Raw genomic sequence first — 26,998 nt, 5'->3', positions numbered from 1 at the left:
CGCATTAACCCACAGAGTTAAAGTTCAAGGTAGTTTTAATTAGAAGCTTCCAATCCCATATAAACCATTTTTTTCAAAATGAGACATTTCGAACCTATACAAAAATAAATAACCTGTGGTAGCTTCTCTTGAAGGACAGAATTCTACTAAAATTTTATTTAAAAAATCATACACTTTAAAATGATAGTGGTTTTCAAGATTTCTTTCTACATAGTTGTTTTCACATAGTTTCTCAATAGCTAATAAAGAATACCTGTGGAAGAGATGGATAACGCTGAAATTTTTCTCATTAACTAAACTTTACATGCCATATCATGGCAATTAAATCCTCATGTTAACTTTACAGAGAAATTCATAAGTGTTGTAGTGATGTCAAATATATTAGTTTTACAGAGAAAGTATTTTAAAACATTTTTATTTTTGCTGCAAAGTCAGCAAAAAAAACCCCAAAAAAACCCCCAAAACCATATAGTTGCTTCACTCTACAAATTCACTGTTGAGTAACAGCTCTGGGAGAACTTCTAGATGGCCTAGTAAATGCTTCCTCCTGCTGATTCAGACTCACACAAGCACTCTAGAGGCTCCCTATGAAATACCATCGATTTTCTGTTCAATAAGTTTAAAAAACTTTTTCCTGAAATAATTTCTCATATCTAATCTCATTATATCCCAGCATGTAATGTATTAACCTATTAGCTCTTAACTTCTCTTGTAAAAATAATTTTATCATTTTCTGTTTCCCCCCAACACTATCCAAAGTTCGCTTGCTTAAGTGTGACCACTCTCCTATTCGCAAACCCAATGCTTTAATTCACTTCTGTGTTTTCCATATTTAAACTCAGATTTCTCTAAAATCTATTTCAGATTTGGTACTCACTAACCCCAAAATAACATTTTTCTCTAAAGACTATTTTGTATAGTGCATTCATTCCTCTAGTTCTCCAAGAACAATGAATTGAATCTTTGAGGACACAGAAGACAGATTGTTTTTATTTTTTAAAATGCAGCAATCTGAACAAAAACTTCAGCAAAAAATACACCTTTTTTCTATTTTCCTAACAGCTTAAATTTTGTTTGTTCCTTTCTTTGTTTTTTTGATGATAACTACATTCATTAAAATTGCAGCTCATTTCTCTCATATCCAGATTAGTTTTTATATTCATCCCTGTGATACAACAAAAATGTTTTTAAAGGACACTAATTTGTTGGTTATTTTATGTCCTACAGGCCATGATACCACAAATAACTTAGTTAACAATAACTAAAATCATTTGAAGAAAACACGTGCATGACTTTAACAGAGATTATAAAGAATACAAGTTGTTGTTTTTTTTTAATCAGTTATTTAGAGAGAAAAATAACTTCCCAAACTATATACTACAAAATTATTTTATCTACGCAAATTTTTTTCTACACAAAATGCCAATGCATAAACAAACTTTCTAAGATCAACCATAAATTAATAATATTATAGATATATAACAAATTCAACAATATCATATAAATTACTTTACCTTTGCATTATAAGGAATGTAATGTTTTGATAAAGCTTCAGGCGTATGCATCCATGTTTTGTCTGCAATAAAGAATACACAGTGTTAGCTTAAACTATAGGTTTTGAGTGTGTCATATTCATGCATTAGCAATTGTAAGGAATCTGATATGAATGACAGCATTTCTAATTCCAAGGTTCTTTTGCTTAATTAAGGAAGAGAAACTAGCTACATATAAAAACAATGTATCTGGAAAGTGGTTAGAGAATTCTTTCCTTCATCTAAAAGTCCCTGTTTTTTAAAAAAAAATTATTTTGAAATAATGCAAATATTACTGGGTTTTTAAAGAATATATAAAAATAACATCAGTTGAACTATGAGTAATTATACCAATTATGTGATTAATTTTGTAATAACTTTTTCTTTTTTATTCTCATAAATTAAAAGTTATTTTTCTTACTTCCGTAATCAATAATCAATCCTTTGAGTAATCTCATCTTTACTCATCGTTATTATTTTATCAAAGAATTAACTATTTAGTAAAGGAAAATTTTAATATTATACTGATAACTACGTTTATAAAACTCCAAAATAAGTCAATCTACTAAGTTCATTTAGAAATCAATATGATATTGGGATAATTTTTAATCCAAACCTGGAGAAACATTAATTGAGGGTCTACTATCAAGAGTTTTGATATAGACAATCTTGAAATGTTCTTTGGATTAGAGTAATGGGATATTAGAGATAAAAGTAATTAAAAGGACAGACAATATTGAAATTAATTTCCACTGTATATTATTGATATAATATAACATATACTTTTCATTCAATTTTGAAACTTTATTTATAAATTCCATACATCATCCCAAATATTTTGTGGAATGCATAATAGAAAAAAAGTAAAAAATATTAATGCTTAGTCCAACCAAATTTGACTTTTTTAACTGCTTTTTTTTTGTAGTAAAACTTTATCAATATTCAAATATGTTATGTCTCCTTTAATGGGGTTTTGTGAATATTTAATTTCTCATGAAAATTTAAAAATGTAGAATCAATATTATGAACAGAATAAAATCAAAACATTTTACTGTGAAAAATATTAAATAAGTGCACACTGTAAGGAAATATTGAAATACTAACAAAGTATTTTAAACATTCAATTCAGAACATTTGGAAATGTTCTGAACATTTTCTCCTCAAACTGGGGGAATGTGAAGACATAGAAAAAAATGACATACTTCCGGAGTATCAATTATTTTATACCATTTGAAGGATAATGCAATATATTTATATGAAATATGTATCTGGAATACAATGCCTTATTCACAACTTTTAAGACCAAACATGAGGGATCAATTAAATGCCATGTTTGGATGCACTTAAGGACCATCTCTGACTACTGAAGGGTATGTGATAGCTGTACTTGGGTCAAACATTTTGAGAAGCAAGGCATTCTAAGCGTCAAAAAGCAATATTGACATATTGGCATTGACATTCATGTGGGAAACTTTTACTTTTTTGTTATAGTTTTCCCTTTACAATTGCTACTGGATAGTGACATGATTAATTCAAGGGTAATTTGTACTTAGATTTGGGATATAACTTAGCCCTTGTTTATTCCCTTGTTTATTAAAATAAATAAATCACAACACAATACACCAAAACAATTAAATCACCAAGATAATAAAACCACCAAAGACCTGCATTTAAGAAACCTGAAAAGACACCTAATTTCTCCTTTTTACCCCTTAACTCAACTCTCCTCATGGCTACTTTTCTAAGACAGACAACACTGCTCTGGAGAAATAAGGTTTAACTAAAGTCCAAATATGATGGCTCATTCCAATCCTGAGGCTGAGAGATAACTGCTGTCTCCATAAACTGCTGTTATTTGAAGACTGATGATATTACCTCAGTTATAGTTTCCTATTGCAGGGACCTAGGGAGAACGTAGGTATATCCAGCTTTTACTAGTGACAGACTAAAACAATTGCAATATTAAATTCGTAGTGCACAAGCTGCAGTTGCTACCACGCCAAAAAATTTATATCCACACATCAAGTGCTGCCAGTTTACTGGTTGCTCATTACTTACCTCTAGTATAGGTAGTAAGTACACTAATAAAACCTGAAGGATTTCCAAAACAAGTCCTTACTGTCATCCTAATTTACACTTTGGCAAAAGAAAAAAACCTGACACAATAAAATTTTTTATATTAACTTATATGGATGAGGTTGACCTTGAAGAGCTAGTACAGATGATGGTCCTTGGTCACTGCAAATGCCCGCAGAAGCAATTAGATGCATGGAGGTGGTACAAGAAGGGGAATAGAGACATTCGAGAATGTGTCCCCTCCCCCTAAATCAAACTGTAATCACTGACTCAATAGTGAACACTCACTTAAGTTGAAATGCTGACATTTCAAAATACTTAAGTGTTAAACAAACCACTCTCACTGCTGGGACAATAAATTTAAGCGTTCAAAATGCATTTAGATTAAGACCTCATCAAGAAAGATGTAGTAACTTCATTATTTCTATATCGCAAAGCTTAATACTCTGAGTTTATTAAATTTAAAACTAAATGTTGTTGGATGAATAGATGCCTATGAATGGATCATACAAAGGGAAGTAATATTTAAACGTTGAATGCTAAGTGCTATGCACTATGATTATGTCTACTTATCAGTATGTCAACTGCTAAGGAAAATAAAGTATAATTAGTTGAATTATTTAATCACATTTATTCACATGCTATGTTTATGCATTTTCAGTAAGCTACTCATTTTTATGTAATAAATAAAATTTGTATTTAAAAAATTCAGATAGAAAACTAACAGGGAAAAGAGTTACTAAACAAATATATTCATTAACATTTAATTAATAATTACGAAGATAGACTAATTTTTGCCTACTAAAAATTGTGTGAAATGATGCAATTCTAATACACTTAATCTTTTTCAAAATCTTCAAAATAAGCAGCGCTAATACCATTAAAGTTTTTGCAAAAAAATCAGTGAAGGACCTAGTTAATTCAATCCAAGAATAGCAGGCAAATTACTTATTGGGTGATTTAATAAAAAGAGGAAAAACAATTATTTCTAGGTTTAAGATAATCTTTTGTCCTTAGGCTTCTGAGACACAGGATGATTTAGCAAGGCTGCACGTGATAAGTGAACTGGACATCTATAAAATAAGACATGAGCTTTTACTGATTGAAGACCATCTTTCTGTGTTTCGAGTATACAATGCATGTTGATGCTACTTATTGGAAAAGTGAATTGAATTATATATTTTTTAGAGTTATAATTAAACTCAGTTGTCAGAATATATGGATTCTCTCATATAATTCAAGTTTCCCAACTCATATTAAAATGAAATCAAATAGTATTATTGGTTGGAACTAGAGCAGAGGCTCTAAAGATTTTTCCTTGAACAACCTCACTAAATGAAAGGTTCAGCAGGGACTTGTGAACTTAAGGTAGAACTTCCAGCATCAAGTGCTAACTTGAAATTAGAGTAAAATATTGATCAACAATTTCCTAATGTGTATATTTTAATCATTAAACCTGAAAAATAAGAGAAATTGAAAAAAATTCAGAGAATGAAACAAAGTAGAAAATAACAAGTACTTCCCCTTCTTGATTCTCTAAATTACACTAACTTTCCTCATGGTTACATTCCCACTGTCTTCAAATGAGACAAATATACAAATTGCTAGTTACTCGCATTGCTATACAACTGTTGGGATTAGTGCTCAGTGAATAAGCCCTCTAAAATTCCCTTCAAATAGAGAGTAAATTAGAAGTGTGGAGTCGCAATTTTAAAACCATGGGAAAGGGCATTACAATCAAATAAAAAAAGAAGCTCCAGAATGTTGTTGCTTTTTTTAATAAGGTAGTGTAATTAAAATAATGAGCTGAGATACAAGGTTTTTTATTACTCTGTTAGAAATGTTTCAGATAATCATTTCTAGATATTTTCTACTAGTAAAAGGAATAAAAAATAAACAAACACCATTTTACTTTTGATATATGTTTTAAATCAGATGCAAAATACAGACCATAATAAATGTCACTTTGCCTTCCCCTTATTCAGAAAAAAACAAGTAAAATAGTAAACTCCTAGCTTCCCAGGGTGGGAAAGTACCCGAAAGTTCACATTACCTAAAGCCTCTGCACTACATCCGGATGAACACCTCTTGCTTCGGTAACAAAAAAAAGTTAGTACTTTGAGTAATCCCATTATATTTTTGCACAACTTTGTTGAAATGTGTTTCCTACATTAAATCAATGACCATATAAGTTATCTATATGTGTCCTTTATTAAACTTAGTTTCATGACCAAATGACAGCCTTTCAAACATTGTAAGACAATTCCCATTGTCATGCCAAGGATTCAGCCATGCTCCCTCCCCTCCTGTTTGGTTCAAAGTCCGGATGTCATCTCAACCTTTCTCGTAAGGGCATGCTCCAACGTGTCAATTAGTTATCTAAAGAGAGAACACTCTGTTTCTGACTGTGTGGAATAGAGCAGATCTATTCCCTGGTTCTGGACCGTTCATTATTCATATTAGAAAATGAACTGGAACCTTTGATAATGACACTGTTGACTTTATTCTTCAGCCATTTTTTACCCACAATATATGTATACACATATATTAACAACATATGTATATAAACAACAACAAAAGTGTTTGCTTTCATGGACCCAGGTTTGGCAATTGACAGTGTATAACATGACCTAACAGGTCATTTCCCGTGCCACCCCCATGTCTGTAATCCTGCCTCATCAATTTTCTTCTGATTTCAGTCACCTCAGACCTTGAGCAGCATGGACAGCATGCTATATAAGAGAGAGGCCTGTGCTCACCACTAGAAAATAACAAGGATACATTATTTTATCCTCATTGACTACATAAAACTATCAAACTTTTCTATCTTTCCTATGAGTGTATCATATTTTGTAAAATGATGGTATCCTCCCCCTTAAAAAAATCAATGAAAGCTGTTTCTTTCATTCCCATACTGATAGTTGTATATATAATATAATATATGTATGTTTAAATCCCTACCTTAAAATTAATAACAAACTTAATTTAACCTCATTGCTATCAATTCACCTATCATCAATCCTCACATACTACTCAGTCAAAAGTAAAGTGTTGTCACGCACACACACATATGCATACACAGGAGTGAATTTAAATCAAGGTAACCATAGGTAAGCTGTGGGAGTGTTATATGGCTACATGAGGTGAAGTCAGAACTAGCTTCATATCATTTTATTTTTGCAGTTCCACACCCCAGAATAAAACTATCAGAGAACATACTATCAAAAGTGTATTCTGAACAAAGTATATTAAATAACTCCATTTCCATTAGGGTGATGACCAAAAAAGGTTAACTGGCAATGTTTGTAAATTTGCGTGCTCTATACTAAATTCGCTCTTGAGCCACATGGTTTGGTAGTAGGAAAAACTGACTGCTTAACAAACATCTCCGCTTGCCTTTCACGGTAATACGGAATTGACCACAGAGCTATTCGACCGGCACGCTTACCTTTCTTCCTGCTGAAAGCGCGGTTCATGGTGAGGATCAGCCAAACAGATGTTCGATTCAGTCACACTTTATATCCTATGAAAATAACAAAATGTTAAACATCGTAAATGAAGAAATGTTGGACAACATTTTGTGCAAATTTATTTTAATCACAGTCTTTTAAATTTTTTTTAAAAATGTTTACAAACAATATTTTGAAAGCTCCCAAAGGACACGGTAAGAATAGACGTAAGTACTCAGTATTATGAGTGACACAGCAGATAAGAACAATATTTCAAATGAAATTCCTCTAAAGTTCTTAAATTTCCTTGTATTTTTCCTATTAGACATCTATCACTAATTATAGTTATTTGCAAATTTAAGGAGAAAAAAATCTAGTAAGCAGACCAAAACTGAGGAAGGAGTCCCCCACAGAGTTTATCGAGAAGTCTCACAGCTCGCACAAGAGCCAGCAGAGAGGGAGGGAAACTTCATAATCCGTAGCACATCAATAAGATTATTAATAATTTTCTTACCTTATAAGTGGAAAAAAATAAAAACTCATATAAATGATGCTTTGGCCCCACTTAGCAAATCTTAAAAATTATACCCCCCACAAATTAAACCTTTTCCAAGTAACTTCACTGTATCCAAAAATTTGTTCAAAAATATAAGAAGTATAAAAATATTCAATACTCGACATGATAAAATTCACAATATCTGGCAGCCAACAGAAAATAAATCAGGCATAAAAATTATTAAAAAATAACCTACAATGGGAAGAAAAATCAATCAGAAGTGATCCAGTGAAAAATAATATACATAGTTACATATACATATACATATAATAATAGTAGTGATATCCAAGGACACCCACACACATTCCATATGCTCAAGAAGTTAGGGCATAGATTAAGCAGGTACTTAGAGACAGAGGAGCTAAAACGACCAAATCAAACTTCTAGAAATGAAAAACACAATGCATGACATAAAAAGTACACCAGATGGGACTAATGTCAGCTAAGACATTTCAAAAAAAAAGTAGTCAAATTGAAGACACAGACATAGCAACTATCTAAAATGTAACAGACAAAAAAGAGGAAGAAAGAAAGGGAGGAGGGGAAAAGAGAAGGAGGAGAGGGAATGGGGAAGAAGGAAGGGAGAAGGGAAGGAAAAAGGAAGGGTCACCGAATTGTGAAAAAACTACAAGTTGTCAAATAGGCCCTGAAGAAGAGAGAGAGAAGAGGAGCATAAAATATTTGAAGAAATAAAGGCTGAGAATTCTCCAAAAATATAAACCCAGGGATTCAAGAGGCTTAACAAACCCCAAATATAAGAAATAAGAAAACTACACACATAACATATTAAAATCAGATTTCTTAAATCCAGGGACAAAGAGAAAGTATTAAAAGCAGCCGGAAAAAAAGACACATTACGTATAGAGAAAAAGATCGGAATGGCAGCGGTTTTCACATCTGAAACACTGCAGAATAGAAGACAGAGGAGCAACATCTTTAAAGGCTAGAAACTTTAAAAATATATAAATAAAGAGTTGAATGGATAATCTCATTAGATATGAGGGAAAGTAACGGTGATTTTTTAAGGCCCAATTTGAGTTTATTACACACCATTATATGTGTTTTAGTTTTATCTTTCTAAAAAATCCAGAGGCAAGATTCTGTATTAAATATTTACATTACAAATATCATTAGAAAACTTACGAATTAACTTGATATTTAAGTCTAGTTATATTAAAAAATAAATACATGTGATCAATAAAAAATTTATAATTTATTGAAACATTATCACTCTAAACTTAAAACCAATTAGAATTTGAAATCCCTAAATAAAAATTTAAAATGCATTATAAACATTAAAGGTAATGTTTAATTTAAACATTAAAGTAATTATATGAATTACTTTAATCCTAAATTTCATTTAAAATCAGTATTAACAAAACACGGTGAGGCCAATCAGTATTAACTACTCTATAAATTTAACCTTTTGTAGGGCTACTTTCTTTTTAAAGTTTGGAGTCAACAATCATTTCTTTAAATAAATCCAGCACACTTAGGATGGAAAATTGATTTACTAAAGGAAATTCACTGATATTTGTAGACTATTTCATAACTCCAGTGTGACTTTTCAGTGAATGGCTGTTTCCTGCTTTACAACCTGCTTTCCAAGTTCTTATTAAAAAAAAAAAAAAAATTACCCTGGCTATCATGGCTTAGTGCATTGAATGCCAGCCTGTGAACCGAAAGGTAGCTGGTTCGATTCCCAGTCAGGGCACATGCCTGAGATACAGGCCAGGTCCCTAGTTGCAGGAGTGAAAGAGGAAACGAGAGTCAACCGATTGATGTATCTCTCACAGAGGAATGATGTTTCTCTCCTTCTCTTTCTCCCTCCCTTCCTTTCTCTCTAAAAAATAATAATAAATAAAATAAGAATAAAAAATTAAATCATATTGTTATGACTAAAAAACTATATATGGTATGACTATTCAAACTTGTACAATAGCTAGTTCTGAATTTCATTTTTATCCTTATAAGTGCATTTAAAATACAATTTTCCTGGAATTTTTTCAAGGATATAATTTTTAAAAATATAAAAACTAATTAAAACATAGTTCACATATAAGTCATAATTACTTAAAAATCTTACTGTTCACCAAGACATAAGAAATATTGGTAAAATAATGAAGTCTAATTATTAGGTTTAGTTCTAGGAAAATAAACTTAGGTTTAGTTCTAGGAAAATAAACTAAGAGAATTAAAAAAAAACAAGTTGCTTCACCTATAAATGTACACAAGATATATTTTTCGCTCTCAAACCTTTTATGTACATTTCTGAATACGTATTTCAGGAAGGTAATTATGAAAGAATGCCAAAAATTTTAGATCCTGCATTAACTCCTCCAGGTTTGCTAAGTACTCTAAAGCAGTGTCTCGTTACTGGAACTTCAGCCTCCAAAATCCTCCTTAGCTCACTTTTAACACTCTTCTTGATCTAGTCATGTCTGCTGTAAAGGTTCCGTGCTTAAATTTCCAATTATAAGATAATTTTCCTTCATTATATTTATAACTGTAATTTGCAATGGTCTTTGGTTTTATAAACAAATGCTATCTAAGAATAACCAATGAACACTAACCAGTACAAAAACGGAGAAATTTCACATTACCAGGAGGGGAAGCCATATAGTATGTGCTAAATATATATTTATAATTTGCTGAGAAATAGCGACATTACTCTTTTCTGAAATTCCCTGTTTGGAATGTAATTGTTTATCATGTTTTCCCTCTTTTGTTTTCTAATATTGACCTGTATCTCAGATACAACACTCATAAAAAAATATTTGATTTTCTTTTTATTGATTATGCTACTAGAGGTGTCCCAATTTTCCCCCTTTGTCCCCTTCTACCCAGTCAGGGCACATTCCCTCCAGCAATCCCCCTCCCTTAGTTCATGTCCATAGGTCATGCATATAAGTTCTTCGGCTTTTCCATTTCTGATACTGTTCTTAACATCACATCCCCCTGTCTATTTTTGTACCCACCATTTATGCTTAATCCCTGCAGCTTTTCCCCCTACTCTCCTCTTTTCCCCCTCTCAGATGATAACCCTCCAAATCTCTGATTCTGTTCCTGTTGTGCTTGTTTGCTTAGTTTGTTTTCTAGATTCAGTTGTTGATAATTGTGAATTTATTGTCATTTCAATATTCATGGTTTTGTCCTTCTTTCTCTTATATAATCCCCTTTAGCATGTAATATAATACTGGCTTGATGATGATGAACTCCTTTAGTTTTACCTTGTCTGGGAAGCATTTATCTGCCCTTCCATTCTAAATGATAGCTTTTCTGGATACAGTAATCTAGGTTGTAGGTCCTTGCCTTTACGACTTTGAATACTTCTTGCCAGTCCCTTCTAGCCTGCAAAATTTCTTTTGAGAAATCAGCTGACAGTCTTGTGAGAACTCCTTTGTAGGTAACTGTCTCCTTTCCTCTTGCTGCTTATAAGATCCTCTCCTTATCTTTAACCTTTGGCATTTTAACTATGATGTGTCTTGGTGTGGTCCTTTTTGGCTCCAACTTGTTTGGGACTGTTTGTGCTTGGACTTATATGTCTATTTCCTTCACCAAATTAGGGAGGGTCTTTTTTTCATTATGTTTTTTAAATAAGTTCAATTTCCTGCTCTTCCTCTTCTCCTTTGTCACCCTTATGATTTTGATTTTGGTACGTTTAAAGGTTTCTCAGAGGCTGCTTATACTACCCTCATTTTTTTGAATTCTTTTTTCCTCTTGCTGATCTTGAGATCACATTGTGACAAGCATTAGAGGAGGGAAGAAGTAAAAATAAATATGACATGATCCTTGTTTTCAAAGAACTTAGCATCTATGAGAAGGAGTGGGTAAAGGTTTGGGACTCTATTCATAGGGACAATACCTACAAAGATTGGTCCATATTGTTGGAAATGAGTGGATGAAGCACAGAGTTACTGTTTTGGTCAATGGAAAGCATCAGAGTGGATGTGAATAGTCATCTCCCAGACGGATAAAGGCTAAAAGTGAGAGGAGGAAAGAAGGTTGCAAGCAAAAGAGCAGACAGAGCACGTGTGGTGCAGATTGATTATGGACATGAGGCTCCTAGCCACGCTGCTACTAGCCTTCAGGGAGCCATCTATGTCCCACACGGCAACACCCTTGAGTGGGAGTGAGGTAAGGTCTGAGGGGAGCAATTTGGGCAGTTCATACTGTGGTCAACCCTTCAGAATGCCTTGTATGTGAGAAAAACAATACACAGGATCCAGAAATACCAGGTATATGAAACAAAATTAAAGCAGTCTGAATTTCCTCCAGTGCCAAGAGTCCAGTCAAAATTAAGGCTAGAATGCATCAAAAAGAAAAATGGACATACATAGCCGATCCTTTCTAACAACGAAAGCTATAAAATCTGACAAAAACAATTTTCTGCTGTAATGATGAAGTGTATTCAAAAGTCACTTCCACAGCTGTAAACCCTCTAAGTATTGTACAATAAATATGTGGGCAATAATTATGGGAATGTTGGGATATCACAATATTCAGTGCAGAAATGGGGTACTGCAGAGATACCCCTTGTTCCCATATATCGCCTGGAGGTGGCGCCACCACTCAGCACCCCAAATGAAGTCGTTTTTGCTTCCTTAAGACCAAAGAGTGAAAGCTCCAGAGAAGGAGGTGTGCTGGTTTTCAATCTGTCTGGGCAATCTCTTTTGCATGGGTTTGAAGAGTATCCCAATACAGTACTTTCACAAGTGCCTATAAAATTCTGGGCTAAACTTCGGCAAGCTTCTAGCAGTTTGTCCCAATAATTGGATACTGAGATATTTTTTAATTGAAAGTTTATTCAGTGATCAATTAACTATTCTCTCCCTAAGTTTTCTTCATTATCTTGTATCCTCAATGGGAGGTCAGCTTTTCTCTAAAATGAGATAATCACACAATAAATTAATTATGCTAAGAGAAAAAAATTTAAAGACAAATAAAACTCCGTATATTGAAACAAACATTAGTTACAATAGAATACATCGTTCTCTACTAAATATATTGGGTTGGCTAAAAAGTCCATTTTTTTTCCCCATAAAAGACACATTTATTCATTTTCACTAATAACTTTATTGATTTGGTTACTTTGCGTCTGCTGGCTATTTTCCATGTGGTATATTGTTGATTGTTCTCAATTAATGTCTGGAATTGATCATTATCAACTTCAACTGGTCTATCTGACTGTGGAATATTGAGTGAGAAATCTCCAGCACTAAATATCATAAACTACTTTTGACACATTTGATTGGTCACAGTACCTTCTCCATACACTGCACAAATCTTTTTTTTTTTTTGCTTTTTAGTCGCATTTTTCCCTTTCTTGAAATAATAAAGCATAATATGCTGAAAATGTTGCATATTTTCTTCTATCTTCAATATTAAAATGGCTACACAAAAATTCACCAATATTGATAAGTTTTTTTTTTTTAATTTTATATTGTTGTTCAATTACAGTTGCCCCCTGAATGGATGCTGATATGATAGCTGTCACAATACAATCTAACAAAATTGTTTCAAATGCAGTTAAAGACAACTAAGCATTACTAAAGCCATCTAACAACAAAAAAAATACAAATGAACTTTTTGGCCAACCATACACACACACACACACACACACACACACACACGCAGGTAACCTAGATTTTATTTCCTTTTGAAGTTCTTTGTAGAATCCCTGCTCATACTTTCTCCATTTTTAAAATCATAACAGTATAATATCTCTGCTTTTAATTTTGATTTTACACATAAGAATTGCCTCTTTTTAGACCTACTGTTTTGGTGATTTCACCAAACACTTTGATATTCATATCATAAGAGTGATAACTTGTGGGATATAATTACTGAGGTAACATTATCTTTGGAAAAGCATCTGAGTTCCTTTGAAAGACTAGAATAAAATAGCTTGACTGCTCAATTAAAGCTGTTAAAAGTCTAGGACTTCATGGATTTTAAGACTAAAATTTGTAAACTGTTTATCGTTTGAAAATTCAGTTGATCTACACAAACAAACAACAGTATGAAAATTTTTATTCCAGTTTATTTTCTGCCTTTTATTAGGGTATTTCACTTGAAATGAATTTTTTTTTTAATATAAACCTCTTCCTTTAATGTCCACTCTTTTTAGATTGGTATTTTGTACAGTAAGCTCAGTTCTTATTCTTGCATTTAATTTTAATAATCAGAAATTATAAATGTGCATAGACTTACCATTTTAATTATTTTATGAACTTTTGTTTTGAGAGAGTTTTATTTCATCAAGTCAGGGAGAGAGACACAGAGGGAAAGAGAGAGAAAGAGAGAGAGTATTTTTTTTAAAGGAGACCTCAGAAGAAACTTCTCATATATTTTCCCTGGACACCCAGAGCATCTCACAATGTGAATGGTTTCACTGGGAGGGAACTGACTGGCAGGAAATCTAATCTTTAAAAACAAAGCTTCCAAATATTTACACTGGGATATCACGCTTTCTTTGCTGTTAGGCAGTGCTGGACATTACCACTACACTTGCCCCCACACACTACTGCTTAGCCACAGCTAAGAATGAGTTCCGTTTCTGCCACTACAATCATGCATGCCCTATTTTTAACTTTAGTGGGACTATGGTATTCTTTAATTCTGGGGCCGTCTTCCTGTGGATTTCTACCAGTCTTTCATATATAGCTGCCAAAATATTTCTCCTGGGAAATCTCTTTATCTTTATTTCCATCCTGAAAATATTGAGCTCTGTGATCCTGGAAAATAACAAAGGTTAAGGAAATTCCCCCACCCTTTTGTGTTCTGGAAATGGCTTACTGCAAAGAACCACCCTTCCCCATTTGACTTAGATAAGATTCAGGGCACTCTCCTTGTTTACTCAAGAGAGGCAAGACAAAGACCCTCCAAATTCCCATTATTTGCTTCACAAATAATTAGCTAAACTGTGTCAGTGACCAATCTGGATGAAATACCTGCTGCTACCTTTACTTTACCAAACTTTAGCTAAACTTCTCTCCTTCCCCCCAGGCTCCTGAACTTTGACCCACCCTCAGCCTAGGACTCAACCCTTCCTTCAGAGCCTTTCCTAAGAATAGGGTGAGGTCAGGACAAAAGATTTTTGCATTAGTCCCTAATCATACCACCTCAATCATCCACCTTCCCACAACCTATTATTTGTAGCCTTACTTACTCCTCCTTACAAAAGGAAAGCCCTTGCTAGCTTTTGAGTCGGTAAGCAAACCATTCTCCCTATTGCAGTCTCGCCTTCCCCATATTGCAGTAATCGTTCCATATAACGTCTCTCCTTACCTACATCCAGATTTGTTCTTTATTGTATTTGACACTCCATTTGGTCAGATTCAGAAAGATTTCTGGCAACTAACCCCAACCTACTTCACTGAAATAATTTGCAAATTTTCCATGCACTATATCTACTTAAATGGAACTTATTCTCTTGCACTAATAAATGCCTTCATTTCATCATCAAATGAATTGCAAACAGAATGTCCCATATACTAGAAAAGTAATTTAATACGAGTTTTAAAAATTTTGTTATCTTGCCCTGGCCAAGTAGTTCAGTTGGTTAGAACATCACTCTGATACACCAAGGTTGTTGTTCGATCCCTGTCGGGGCACATAAAAGAATCAACCAATGCATGCGTAGGTAAGTGAAACAACAAATCGATGTTTCCGTTTCTCTCGTGCTCTCTCTCCCCACTTTCTGTCTCTCTCTAAAATCAATAATAATTTTGATCTTTACATCCTTAGCATCTAGTTGATACGTACAGTAAGTATCTGTCGAATTGCAATGAGAATGGACAAATTAAGTTTTCTAAAACAATATACAATTTATGGTAATACCAGCACATATCTTCACTGTCAAAATGTGTTGAAAACATGTAATAAAAATATTAAATTAATTTGAAGATACTTGTGGAGTTAAGAAATGCTCTAAGGTTGTTCAGTAATCCAATTAACAAAAAAATATAATCTTACATAGTTACACATATTGCACAGGATTTTTATAAATTATGCAAATAAAGACAATTCCCCTTTTCATCAAAGAACACATAAACAAGCCAATAACATGCATGATCATTCTCTGGTATAAGAAATATTTCATCTGTTGGAATAAATTTATCGAAACAACTTAAGTTAATGAACAATTTGATAAAGCCATGCATATTTTCAGACCAAAGATCCACTGATATCAAGCAACCTCTGTGGTGGTTTCAAAACCAAAAATGAAGAAAAAATTTAACACATAAAGAATAGAGCAATATTCTTTATCTAGGGTAAACTTTTCACAGAAACAAAATTCTAATAATAGAAGAAAATGTAGATAGCATACACCTAGGGGCAAGGGAACGTGGATAAAAGGGGATCTGTGGAAGGTAACCTCACAGGGTGCTCTGACCATACACTCCTAACTGGGCAGGTCATGGTGGGCAGTCATGCCCCAGGCGCATAACTTCTTTAGTAAAAGGCCTAGCTTTGCCATAAGTAAGCCCTGTCCATTGTATCTGCGCATCAGGGTTAACACACTTTTGAAATAAACTTGAGCATATAATCTTGTGAACTATCTTGTAATCCAACCCCCTCCTAGTGTAGTTCTTTCCGTAATTCAAATACATAAAAGAAGCTTCAAAACTGTAATTCTCTAGACCATTTAGGATCTTGCTTCCCTGCATGTGTCATCAGTTGGGCTCCGATAAACTCTTACAAAAATTCTCTACAGGTTTGGGCGTTTCTGACATCAACAGGAGGAAAACATTTGTAAATGAGAAAAGAATAAGAAGTCATTAGTAAGTGAACCAAACAAAATACTTGTAAGAAAATGTAACAACTACAATTGTAAAAAGCAACATAAATGGACTAAATTGCAAAATGGGTATGATTTATAGATAAATTACTGTGTTGAAAGATTAAACAGATAAACTTTACATTTAATCCGTTATCCTTTTAATTTGTTCAGTTGAAAAGCAAACCATGGTGCTTACACAGACTGAATGTTCATACACCCTATAACTCATAAACTGCATTATCGAATATTCAGCCCAAATGAACTCTCACAGATCCACAAAAGGACTTATGTGAGGAATCTCGTTATTGTGTGTGAAGGTAAGGAGGTGGAGGAAATCTGGCTGTCTACCACCGTAGAAGAGGGAAGCAAAATGGGACACAGGTATAGATACAGATATAGATATAGGTACAAATATAGATATCACAGAATATTGTATAGAACAATCCATTTAAACTAATGACTAAACGTACATATAACAATGTGAGTCAATCTTAGACACAATGCTAACTGCAACAAATAAGGTGAGCAAGATAAGCCACAATTAAGTAACACTTATACACAAAATAATGCTAATAATAAAAGAACAAATACAAACAAAAATATGTACATTAAACAACTGACGAATATAGAGGGGGAAAGGGGTAAGGAATGGCATAAAGGAAAATGATTATTTCAATACTTTGCACCTGCCATCAACATATAAATCTTGAACAAGATTGGCACTCTCTTGCCATTCTCCTCTATTTAGTCACCCAGGTACGTGGAGTCTTGCGGTGCATTTATGGGATAATGTCAGAGCCCCTGCCCCTGAGAACAGGAGAAAACAGAAACTCATTTGAGAGAGGAAAGTCATACTTTCTGTACAACTTAGGCTTCTAGACTGGGCCTTCCCTTTTATTCCTTATCTTTTGATACTTCATAGTAGCTGTTTCAAATATTTTCTACTCTTGTCAAGTCACATCCTAGGAGATAATCTTGCCTCCTACTTCACTGAGATGACTGATGCCAGCCCTTTAATATTCTTCACTTTTTCCTACCTCCACCAGCCAAACGGGCAATGTGATCGCCCACTTTAAGACTGAAATACAAACACCCAGTCATTAACTTCTTTGCCTGTTCTCTTCTCCTTCTGTCTTATCTCAGAGAAACAGAGCAGCTTCCGCATCCCTACACTTGTGCTTTGTTCTAGTTCAATCCCAGTTCATCCCAGTTCCTGAGAATTATTATCGTCATCCTCACTGCATCTTTTAATTATCATTACAGCCATAGATACGTCTTTTAATTTTTGCCACATTGTTCTTGAAATTTTGGTCACTTTGTTCCAGTCTGAAATGTCCTAAGACCCTTATTTGATTTATATTTCAAAGGGAGAGCTGACCAGTCAAATTGATAGATGGATATTGAGAGAGAACTCAAGGATATCCACTACTTTCTCTTTTCTTTTTAAATGAGTAAAGTGCCATTTATTGAGAAGGGGGCACTTGGGGTAAACTAAGTTTGAAAGGTCAAATTCAAGACTTCTGTTTTAAATGTGTTAGTTCTGAAATACTTGACAGACATGGAAGAAGAGATACTGAGCGAAAGTTTGGGGAGAGGAGTCTGGACTGTCAGGTAGAGTGGGAACAGGAAGATAATCTGTGCAGTAACCAGTGTGTAGCTGATGAGGTCAGCTAGAAAGTAGGTGTAAGTAGAGAAGTAACAACTGAGTCCAAGGGCATGCCGACTTTACAGGTTAGTTAGAATAAGATGAAGGTAGGAAATGGTTAAGTAACAGCCCTTGAAGTCAAATGAAAACCAAGAAAGTGTGAAGTTCCGCATCCAAATGAAGAATGTTTTCCTTAAGAGAAGATGAAATGATACTGACTTGTCTACGAAGGTCAAGCCTGAGAAATGGTATCAGTCTCAAAACATGGAGATTATAGGTGACTTTTGCACTGCACTTCCAGGGCAAAGGGGCTGGAACAGCTTGACTGGTTCCTGAGAGAATAATATGTGAGGAAGAAGAGTCAAGAACTAGAGAAACGTGAGGAATTTTTTCTACAAGTGGAAACAAGAAATAAGGCAAAACTAAAGGATGGCACAAACTCCAGGAACAGACCTTTTGTTGGGTACTGCTCCACATGTGTTTATGGAGATGGATAATTACTTTAACGGGAGAAAATTGATGATACAGAAAAGACAGAGGATAAATGCAGGAACAAATTCCTTGAACAGGCATGAAGAGATACGGTCAAAGGCACAAGTGAAGTGACTGCCCTTAGATACACAGAGAGGGAGCTCACTCATTACAACACAAGGGAAGGCTGAGGCATCGGAACTTTTAAAACTTGTAAGTACAGTAGATTTAGTGATGAGAAAATACGGAATTTCTCTTCTAACTACATGTACTTGCATCAGGCCATTAGCTCTGAGTGAGGAAGAGGAAGGGATGGAAGGATTAAAAAATAAAGATGAGAGGATGTTAAGAGAGAGGAGAGGAAAGGGAGGCTGAAAATAAGCTCCTAAATTAAAGGAGCAAATTAAAGAGGCAAAGCAGGTGAACTTCTGGGTAATTTCAGTAAGGTAATGAGGACTGCAATCTAAACCTAAAATGAGACTGATCGACAAGGTCACACAATTGGTGTGTGTTTGCTCTGGTCACATTAACTACTCAACTGTAGAACAGTACAGAGTCATCAACAAGAGTTGAGGTTTCTCCAGGCAACTAAAAAAAAGAGGAAAAAAAGGAAAAATTATCTCGATAAATTATATTCCATGTAGTGAAACAAGACTTCCCTTTGAATTTGGTCCAGCCTTAGAAAACTACATTAAACAATTGTTTCCTCTCCTTACCATACCCTTTTATTGTAATTAACATGAATATTCAGTTATAATTTACTGTATTAGCATTATTTTTAAATTACCATAGTGTGAAAACTTGTTTGCAATTTAACAACCAAAACATACACATATATACACTCTCACACATCATGCTTCTCATACCGGAACATTTATACCTAAGAAGGCTTTCTTGATGATCTTCAAAAAATAAGAGGCAAAAGAAAAAGATATACTTTAGTACCCTTATGCTTAGTGTGGATTTCAACACAAATAGCAGCAACTAAAATAACTGACTACCTTTATGCATTAGTGCTATGAAATACGTTAAATTTTGGACTTCCCCATCTTCTCACCAGTAAATCCTCTTGCCCAATTTCAATTAGACATTTTTGACCATGGTCTACCAGAAGGAGTAAGTCTGGGCTGGGGAGCTGAAGTCCAGTGGCAGCTGCAGCTGCAGAGCAGAAAGAGAAAGTCACAGGACACTCAGGCACGTGCACCTATAATGAACAAACCTCACATTTCCAATCTAGAAGATCTTTTCCTACTGAAAATCTTGAAACCCTGACCTATCTCTTTTCAAATTTCTGGCCTCTGACAAGAGAAAATTGATGAGATGTCCTAAATTAAATTACAGTAATCCAGAGAGTGAGAGAGGAAGAGATAAGAGTCCTTACCAGTTAATAGCTGTGGGGCCAACCAACAATTAGCTGCTCACTAACAATGTATGTTGGAGCTTTTGATCAACTTCTATAGGGAGGACCAGATGCCACCACATCCTGCTTACATATGCTTACATCCTGCTTACAACTTTCAGGACTGTTGCCTGCAACCAACTTATCAAAAGTAGTAAATATTTCTTCTTTACGGACTATCCACCTATCCTGGAACTGCCCTTGCTTCACCTTTCTTCACCCACTTATCTGTAGCCAATGCAAATTATTTCAAAACCACTTGCATCTTTCCTTCCCAAAACATAATGTACAAAAGAGCCCATCAACTCCAGGACAGTGGACATACTGCCTACTCCATCCAGCTTGGTTGCTAGTGGTTTAGACTGCATGCCCCAAGACCTGGTGTTTTACTGCCTTGCATTTGGCTCAGTAAACCTTTTCTTCAAGGAAAGCTTCTGGCCATAAAGGTTTTTGTTTATACCTCCATTCCACTAGTGAAGTAATTTCCTTTTTTCCTTTGGACTAAAAAACAAATGGAGATATCAGGTTGTAATTAAAGTGATATTTTCCTTTCAGCAAGTAATTCAGAGAAAAAAACAATAATCCAAATCATACATAGCCCTTGTTCTGTGTCCTGGAATATGTCAATAATTGTTATCGACCTGGTTGGTGTGGCTCCATGGACTGTGTTCCAGCCTCTGAACTGAAAGGCCGCGGGTTCAATTCCCAGTCAGGTCACATGCATGGGTTGTGGGCCAGGTCCCTAGTAGGGGGTGTGTGAGAGGCAACTAATCAATGTGTTTCTTGCACGGTGATGTTTTCCCCCTTTCTTTCTCTCTGCTTTTCCTTCTCTCTAAAAATAAATGAAGAAAGCCCTTTTTAAAAATTGTTATTGTTTAGCTTTTGCTAAGCAAAAGTAAACCTCAAAGCTCCTAGTACTCTGGGATTTGTGATGGCCATTTATATATTTGATCAGTTCTAATTTTGTTTTCAAAGTCTTAAAAGATAAGGTTATTGAGTCAAATCTACCAACCTATGTAGGTACTGATTCCTACAAAAGCATAGATCTAACAATGTAAAAATATTCTTCTCAAAAATCTCTAGAAGGGTTAAAAGTAGAAAAACAAAAAAATCTAAAATAATTTTAAGGGTAAAATAATTTTATAGTGCAGTAATAATTTTAATTTATTAATTTTAATATTTCTAAACATACAAGGTCTGTCTGAGAAAACCCCAATATTAGCCTAACGAGGATGGTTTGCACCAGACATTGATGTAACCTGGTAGCCAAAGAGAGTAGACTAGAATGCACATGCGTGAACAATGATGACTTCATTGTACTAATCAGTGGGGGTGCTAGACACTGTTGAGTGAGCATGTGTACTCTGTGGCCATCTCATTAAAAATGACTGAGCGAGTAAAGCAACTTGCATCAAATTTTGCATTAAGCTCGAACATTCCTCTGTGGACACCATTCAGATGATTCAGAAGGCCGCAGCTATGGGCAGCTAGTGATTGGCAGCTTCATCATGAAATCACATCCGGGTTCCAACACCAGGGCAGCTGCTGGAAAAGCACCTGTGACATACGGGGAGAAACTGAAGTGTCTGGTATCAGGGCAAAAGCTGGGGTTCACCTTCGTCCTGGACAAACCCCCAGAGGCCACAGAGCAGTGTTGCCTTTTTGATCCCTCCCCCCCCATCCCCACAGAGCCACAGAGCAGTGACAGCATATCAGGAACTCTATTAACCCGATTCACACAGGTTGCTCACCCTGGTGACTACCTAAGGCTCTGCCCCATCCAAATTACTGGTCTGCTTTTCTACAATAGACAGGGAGTCAAAGCAGCTCTACCTAAATACATAGAAACAAACACAGGGAGACTGCCAAAATGAAGAGACAAAGAAATATGACCCAAATAGAAGAAAACAACAAAACTCCAGAAAAATAACGAACAAAATAGAGATAAGCATTCTATCAGATGCAAAGTTCAAAACACTGGTTACCAGGATGCTCAAGGAAATCAGTGGGTACACTTCAACAGCATAAAAAGTACCTAAGCAGAAACGAAGGTTACACTAGGTGTAATGAAGAAAAATGTACAGGGAACAAACTGTGGAGTGGATGAAGCTGAGAATCAAATCAATGATTTGGAACGTAAGGAAAAAAAAACATTCCATAAGAACAGCAAGAACAAAAAAGAATCCAAAGAAACAAGGATAGGCTATAGTGCCTCTGGGCAACTTCAAAGGTACCAACATTAAAATTATAGGGGTGCCAGAAGGAGAAGAGAAAGAGCAAGAAATTGAAAATGTAGTTGAAAAAATAATGAATGAAAACTTCCCTGATTTGGTGAAGGAAATAGACATGCAAGTCCAAGAAGCACAGAGAGTGCCTAACAACCACACCAAGACACATCATAATTAAAATGCCAAAGGTTAGCCCTGGCTGGTGTAGTTCAGTGGATTGAGCACTGGCCTGTGAACCAAAGGGTTGCCAGTTCAATTCCCAGTCAGAGCACATGCCTGGGTTGTGGGCCAGGTTCCTGGCTGGGAGTGCAAGAGAGGCAACACATAATTGATGTTTCTTTCCCTCTCCATCTCCCTCCTTTCCCCTTTCTCTAAAAATAAATAAAGTCTTTTAAAAAAATGCCAAAGTTTAAAGATAAGGGGAGAATCTTAAAAGCAGCAAGAGAAAAGCAGAGAATTACCTACAAAGGAGTTCCCATGAGACTGTCAGCTGATTTCTCAAAAGAAACTTTGCAGGTAGAAGAGAATAACAGGAAGTATTCAAAGTCATGAAAAGCAAAGACCTACAACCTAGATTAACTCAATCCAGCAAAGCTATCATTTAGAATGGAAGGGCAGATAAAGTGCTTCCCAGACAAGGGAAAGCTAAAGGAGTTCATCATCACTAAACCATTATTACATGAAATATTAAAGGGATTTATTTAAGAAAAAGAAGATCAAAACTATGAACATTAAAATGGCAATGAATTCACAACTATCAACAATTGAATCTATAAAACAAACTAAGCACACAAGCAGAACAGGAACAGAGTATCATAGATATGGAGATCATTCAGAGGTGGGGTGTCCAACATTTTGGCCTCTCTGGGCCACACTGGAAGAAGAGTTGTCTTGGGCCATATATTAAATACACAAACACTAACAAAAACTGATGAGCAAAAAAAAGGTTTTAAGTAAATTTACGATTTTGTGTTGGGCCACATTCATAGCCATTCTGGGCCATGGATTGGACACCTTTGATGGAGGGTTGTCAGCTGGGAAGGAGAATGGGGAGAATGAAGGGAAAGGTTCAGGGATTAAAAAGTACAAATTGGTAGGTAAAGAATAGACAGGGGGATGTTAAGAAGAGTATAGGAAATGGAGTTACCAAAGAACTTATATTCATGACCCGTGGACATGAACTAAGCAGGGGGGTTGCTGGAGGTAACAGGGGTTACCAGGTGGAGGGGGCCAAAGGGGAAAAATTGGGACAATTCTAACTGCATAATCAACAAAATATATTTTTTAAAGTGTTAAAAATAAAATTTATCCTTCTTTCTCCTAGTATACCTTCAAAGAGATAGCAAAGAGTAGAACAAACTGAGAAAAGAGGCAAGATGTAAATTTCCCAGTGACCTTCTTGACAAAGTTCAGGGCAAAAGCACTTTACAAATACTGTGTTTTCAATTACGGTGTTGATACTGAGAATAATAATGACAAGAAGCCTAAATTAAAACTCACATTTTTAAAAAGTATGGGAATATTGGCAAAGTATAATCATTTAAGTGCTGGAAACTATCCATTTAACTCATCTTACAAAATCATAGAAAATGATTAATTACATAAAAAATACAATATATGCACCATTACCAAGAAATCCTGTCTTATAAGGAGACTAAATGGTAATGGAAAAAAATACAATAAAGATTAAATTTTTAAAAAAGAAAGGAGTCCTGTGTTGGTGAAGGTGAAATCAAACTTTCTTTTTAGAGAAATAAATCTGGAGTTGTCTCATGTTTCCAAATGTTCTTTTTTTTTTTCTTTCAGCATTCTGTTCTCATAATGCAAACCGTATGTGACAATATGCAGCCGACCATTCCTTTACCATTACACAAATGTGCTCAGTGAGCAGCCCAACAAAAATGACTGAACTGTTGTGAATGGTTTTGATCACTGCTGTGCCAGCGTCGGCCAGGTAACGTAAGACAACAACGTGGCTTTCCTCTGAAATACATCGTGTTGTTTAGATCATAAATTGTTAGAAATGTTCAATAGAAAACTAGTTCTTTAAAAATTTGAAATTGAGAAGTCACCAATTAAAATACAAAGTTAACAGGTTAGATACTAGCACTGCTTTGTTTTGAAGTAAAACAAGTCACTAAATTTTGCAGTTTTAATGAGTATATAGAGTCATTTACTAACAGTAATTTCCTACATGGTAAAGGTAAAACCTCTTACTTGATTGGGAAAAATCAGGGCCTGAGAGGGAGAAATGATGTGGAAGCTTGACAATGTTCCCCTGTGAGACCAAAGGTGCTTCACACGGAATTGAAAACCTTTTTGACTAGTGAAGTTGAGGATCCTGAAATGTGGAGGAACCCTGCCCTTGTTCCTGCCCTTGTCCCCTCCTTTGAACAAAGAAAGAGTAATTCCTTATGAAAGTTCAGTAAGTCCAAATATATCTTCTACCCAGAAAACATCTTTGGCTTAGAAAAGAAATCTCACTTCCCATTATCTTCTCTTTCTTTTACAGTAAAACATTCTGAATTCAAGAGAGTTAAAGAAAATGTTGATAATTCATTTTAGTCTACAGGACGCAGAGTTTAACACTTGAGGGAAAAAATATAATTGCATATACATATCCATATATTATATATATATATATGTTTATATAATGATCGTAAAAACAGTCCTTTGTTAATACTGAAGGAGTCACTATAAAATTTGTGCAGCCAACTAGTTTCTTCATCTAGCTACTCCAGGTTACTATTATTTCTCTAATTCAACATACTGGTTAAAAATGATTCAAAATATAATATAACTCTGTGTGTGTATAATTTAACTGTATTATACATGCTTAATGCTTCAACATTATTCATCACAAACCAATAAACAATTAACCTTTAAATATTAAGATAAAAATGGTAGACAACAAATAAATGTGAATCTGAGGGTTCCTACTTTCTCTACTAAAACCAGAATGATTTTTGCTGTATTCTGTAAATCTTAAACCACCTGGTATAATGCCAGAAATACAGTGCAAGATCAGTAAAACAGATTTCCTAATTGGGTTGATAATAATAATGTAATACATATTTGGGGCATTTTTTGTATCATGAGTAATATGAATATTATTTGGAGTAATCATCAATTTGTATGTAAGGCATAAATATTACAACACTGGTTAGACTTACAGAAATTGAATTAGCTGAAACCTAGATTATACAATTAGAAAAGGAGATAGAAAGGGAGAGAATCAGCAACAAGAACAACTTTCTCAATATCTGAATGAATAAAAAAATGAACAAATACAATAAAGACCATTTAACTAATGCTATCCTCTACTTCCTTTAAAGTTCAAGCAAAACCAGTTTCTCACTGAATCTGCCAATAATGTGGTAATAATTCATTTTGGTCATAGTTGCCAACAACCCTTCCAATGCATTATTTCCAGGCATAATTCCAAGACTCCAAATCCTAGCATAGCAATGGGAATTCCTTTGCAATCCTTCGCATTAGCAGAAGTGCACTCTCATTTGGAAAATTTATAGCAGAAATCTCCATTTTAATTTTCTAGCTTTGTTGTTGTGCTGTATACCTTGTGCTGCACACATCAACCGAGGAAACAATGACATCTCACAATGCTCTTGCTATCTGTATTCGGAATCTGTCACAAGTGCAATTCCGTAACACTGTTACTAAAAGTGTATTTACCATCCAATTAGTATTCATTCTACACACTTTCTTTAGTAAGAAAAATACATAGATGTATTGGGAAGGCAAGCCAACACTGTGAACCAAAGAGAAATTATAGATGAAGATAGAAGGAAAAATAGTGAAACAAACTTCCTACTCCTGAGGATGGCTTACTACATGAGAAGACAAATGAAGGTAGGGTTGCTATAGGACTAACATATTTTGCAAGATACATATTCTGATTCCCTGGAAGCCTGGGAATTGGGGTGAGAGGATACAAAAACTGAACTTAAGAATGATGTGTGATTCAGCAAACATCTACCGTGTACCATTTTGTGTCAGGTTCCGCATATCTAGGTGATTTCACAAATGTTCTCGTTTAATGTAGCCATTCTCTGAAGCAGATTATTTATAGACAGGGATTCAGAGGTCCACATGGGTTATTGATATATATTCTCCAGATCACACAGTAAGAGACACAGTAAATGCTAACACTAGGTTTTCTAAGAGCATGTTCAGGAAACTTTTACATTATATAGACATACATCTCATGATATGTTTCCAAAGGAAGATAAATTTGTTAATTTTTCCTTTCCTTTTTTTTTTTAAATGGTGGGGGAAACAGTTTTTTGGGTAGTGCAGTAAAACTAAACTTGGGGTTGCAAAGGAAGAAAAGAATATGACTCCTGATTGATGGCTATAGTGTAGGTTAAAAAGTTACATAAACATTTCTTAAGACGAGATAAAGTTAAAATTAAAAATGCTACTTTCAACCCTGGCTGGTATGGCTCAGTGGACTGAGCACCAGCCTGCAAACCGAAAGGTTGCCAGTTCAATTCCCAGTCAGGGCACATGCCTGGGTTGTGAGCCAGGTCCCTACTGGGGGGTGTGTGAGAGGCAACCAATCAATGTATTTCTCACACATTGATGTTTCTCTTTCTGTCTTTCTCCCTCCCTTCCTCTTCTCTAAAAGTAAATAAATAAAATCTTTTTTCAAAAATGCTACTTTCACACATGCTGTCCTTAATCCAAACTTTTTAATCACAGGCCTTCTAAGATACATACAATTTTTTCTTTTATCACTATAAAAGATCAAATATCCCAGAAATTCACTACCTCAGAATCCAAACCATATGCCTCTGACTCTACTTGTTATTTCTGGACCTGACACAGTCTACATGC

General features: G+C 34.8%; 1 protein-coding gene across 12 annotated transcripts in view; it reads right to left on the bottom strand.

Moving 5' to 3' along the window:
* Positions 1 to 26,998, bottom strand: part of GULP1 (GULP PTB domain containing engulfment adaptor 1) — a 208,718-nt gene that overhangs the window by 82,867 nt on the left and 98,853 nt on the right. For all 12 annotated transcript variants that reach the window (XM_053918863.2, XM_045198434.3, XM_053918862.2 and 9 more), the window contains 2 exons: positions 7,057 to 7,131; positions 1,515 to 1,576 (listed from right to left, as the gene is read on the bottom strand). In XM_053918863.2, the coding sequence (XP_053774838.1) occupies positions 1,515 to 1,576; positions 7,057 to 7,084 (90 nt within the window). In that variant the 5' untranslated portion in view covers positions 7,085 to 7,131. The remainder of the gene's footprint in view (positions 1 to 1,514; positions 1,577 to 7,056; positions 7,132 to 26,998) is intronic.

Source organism: Desmodus rotundus, chromosome 2, assembly GCF_022682495.2.
Source record: "Desmodus rotundus isolate HL8 chromosome 2, HLdesRot8A.1, whole genome shotgun sequence".
Lineage (NCBI taxonomy): Eukaryota > Metazoa > Chordata > Mammalia > Chiroptera > Phyllostomidae > Desmodus > Desmodus rotundus.
The sequence above is the reverse complement of the archived record's forward strand: the minus strand, read 5'-3'. Positions and strand labels throughout refer to the sequence as shown.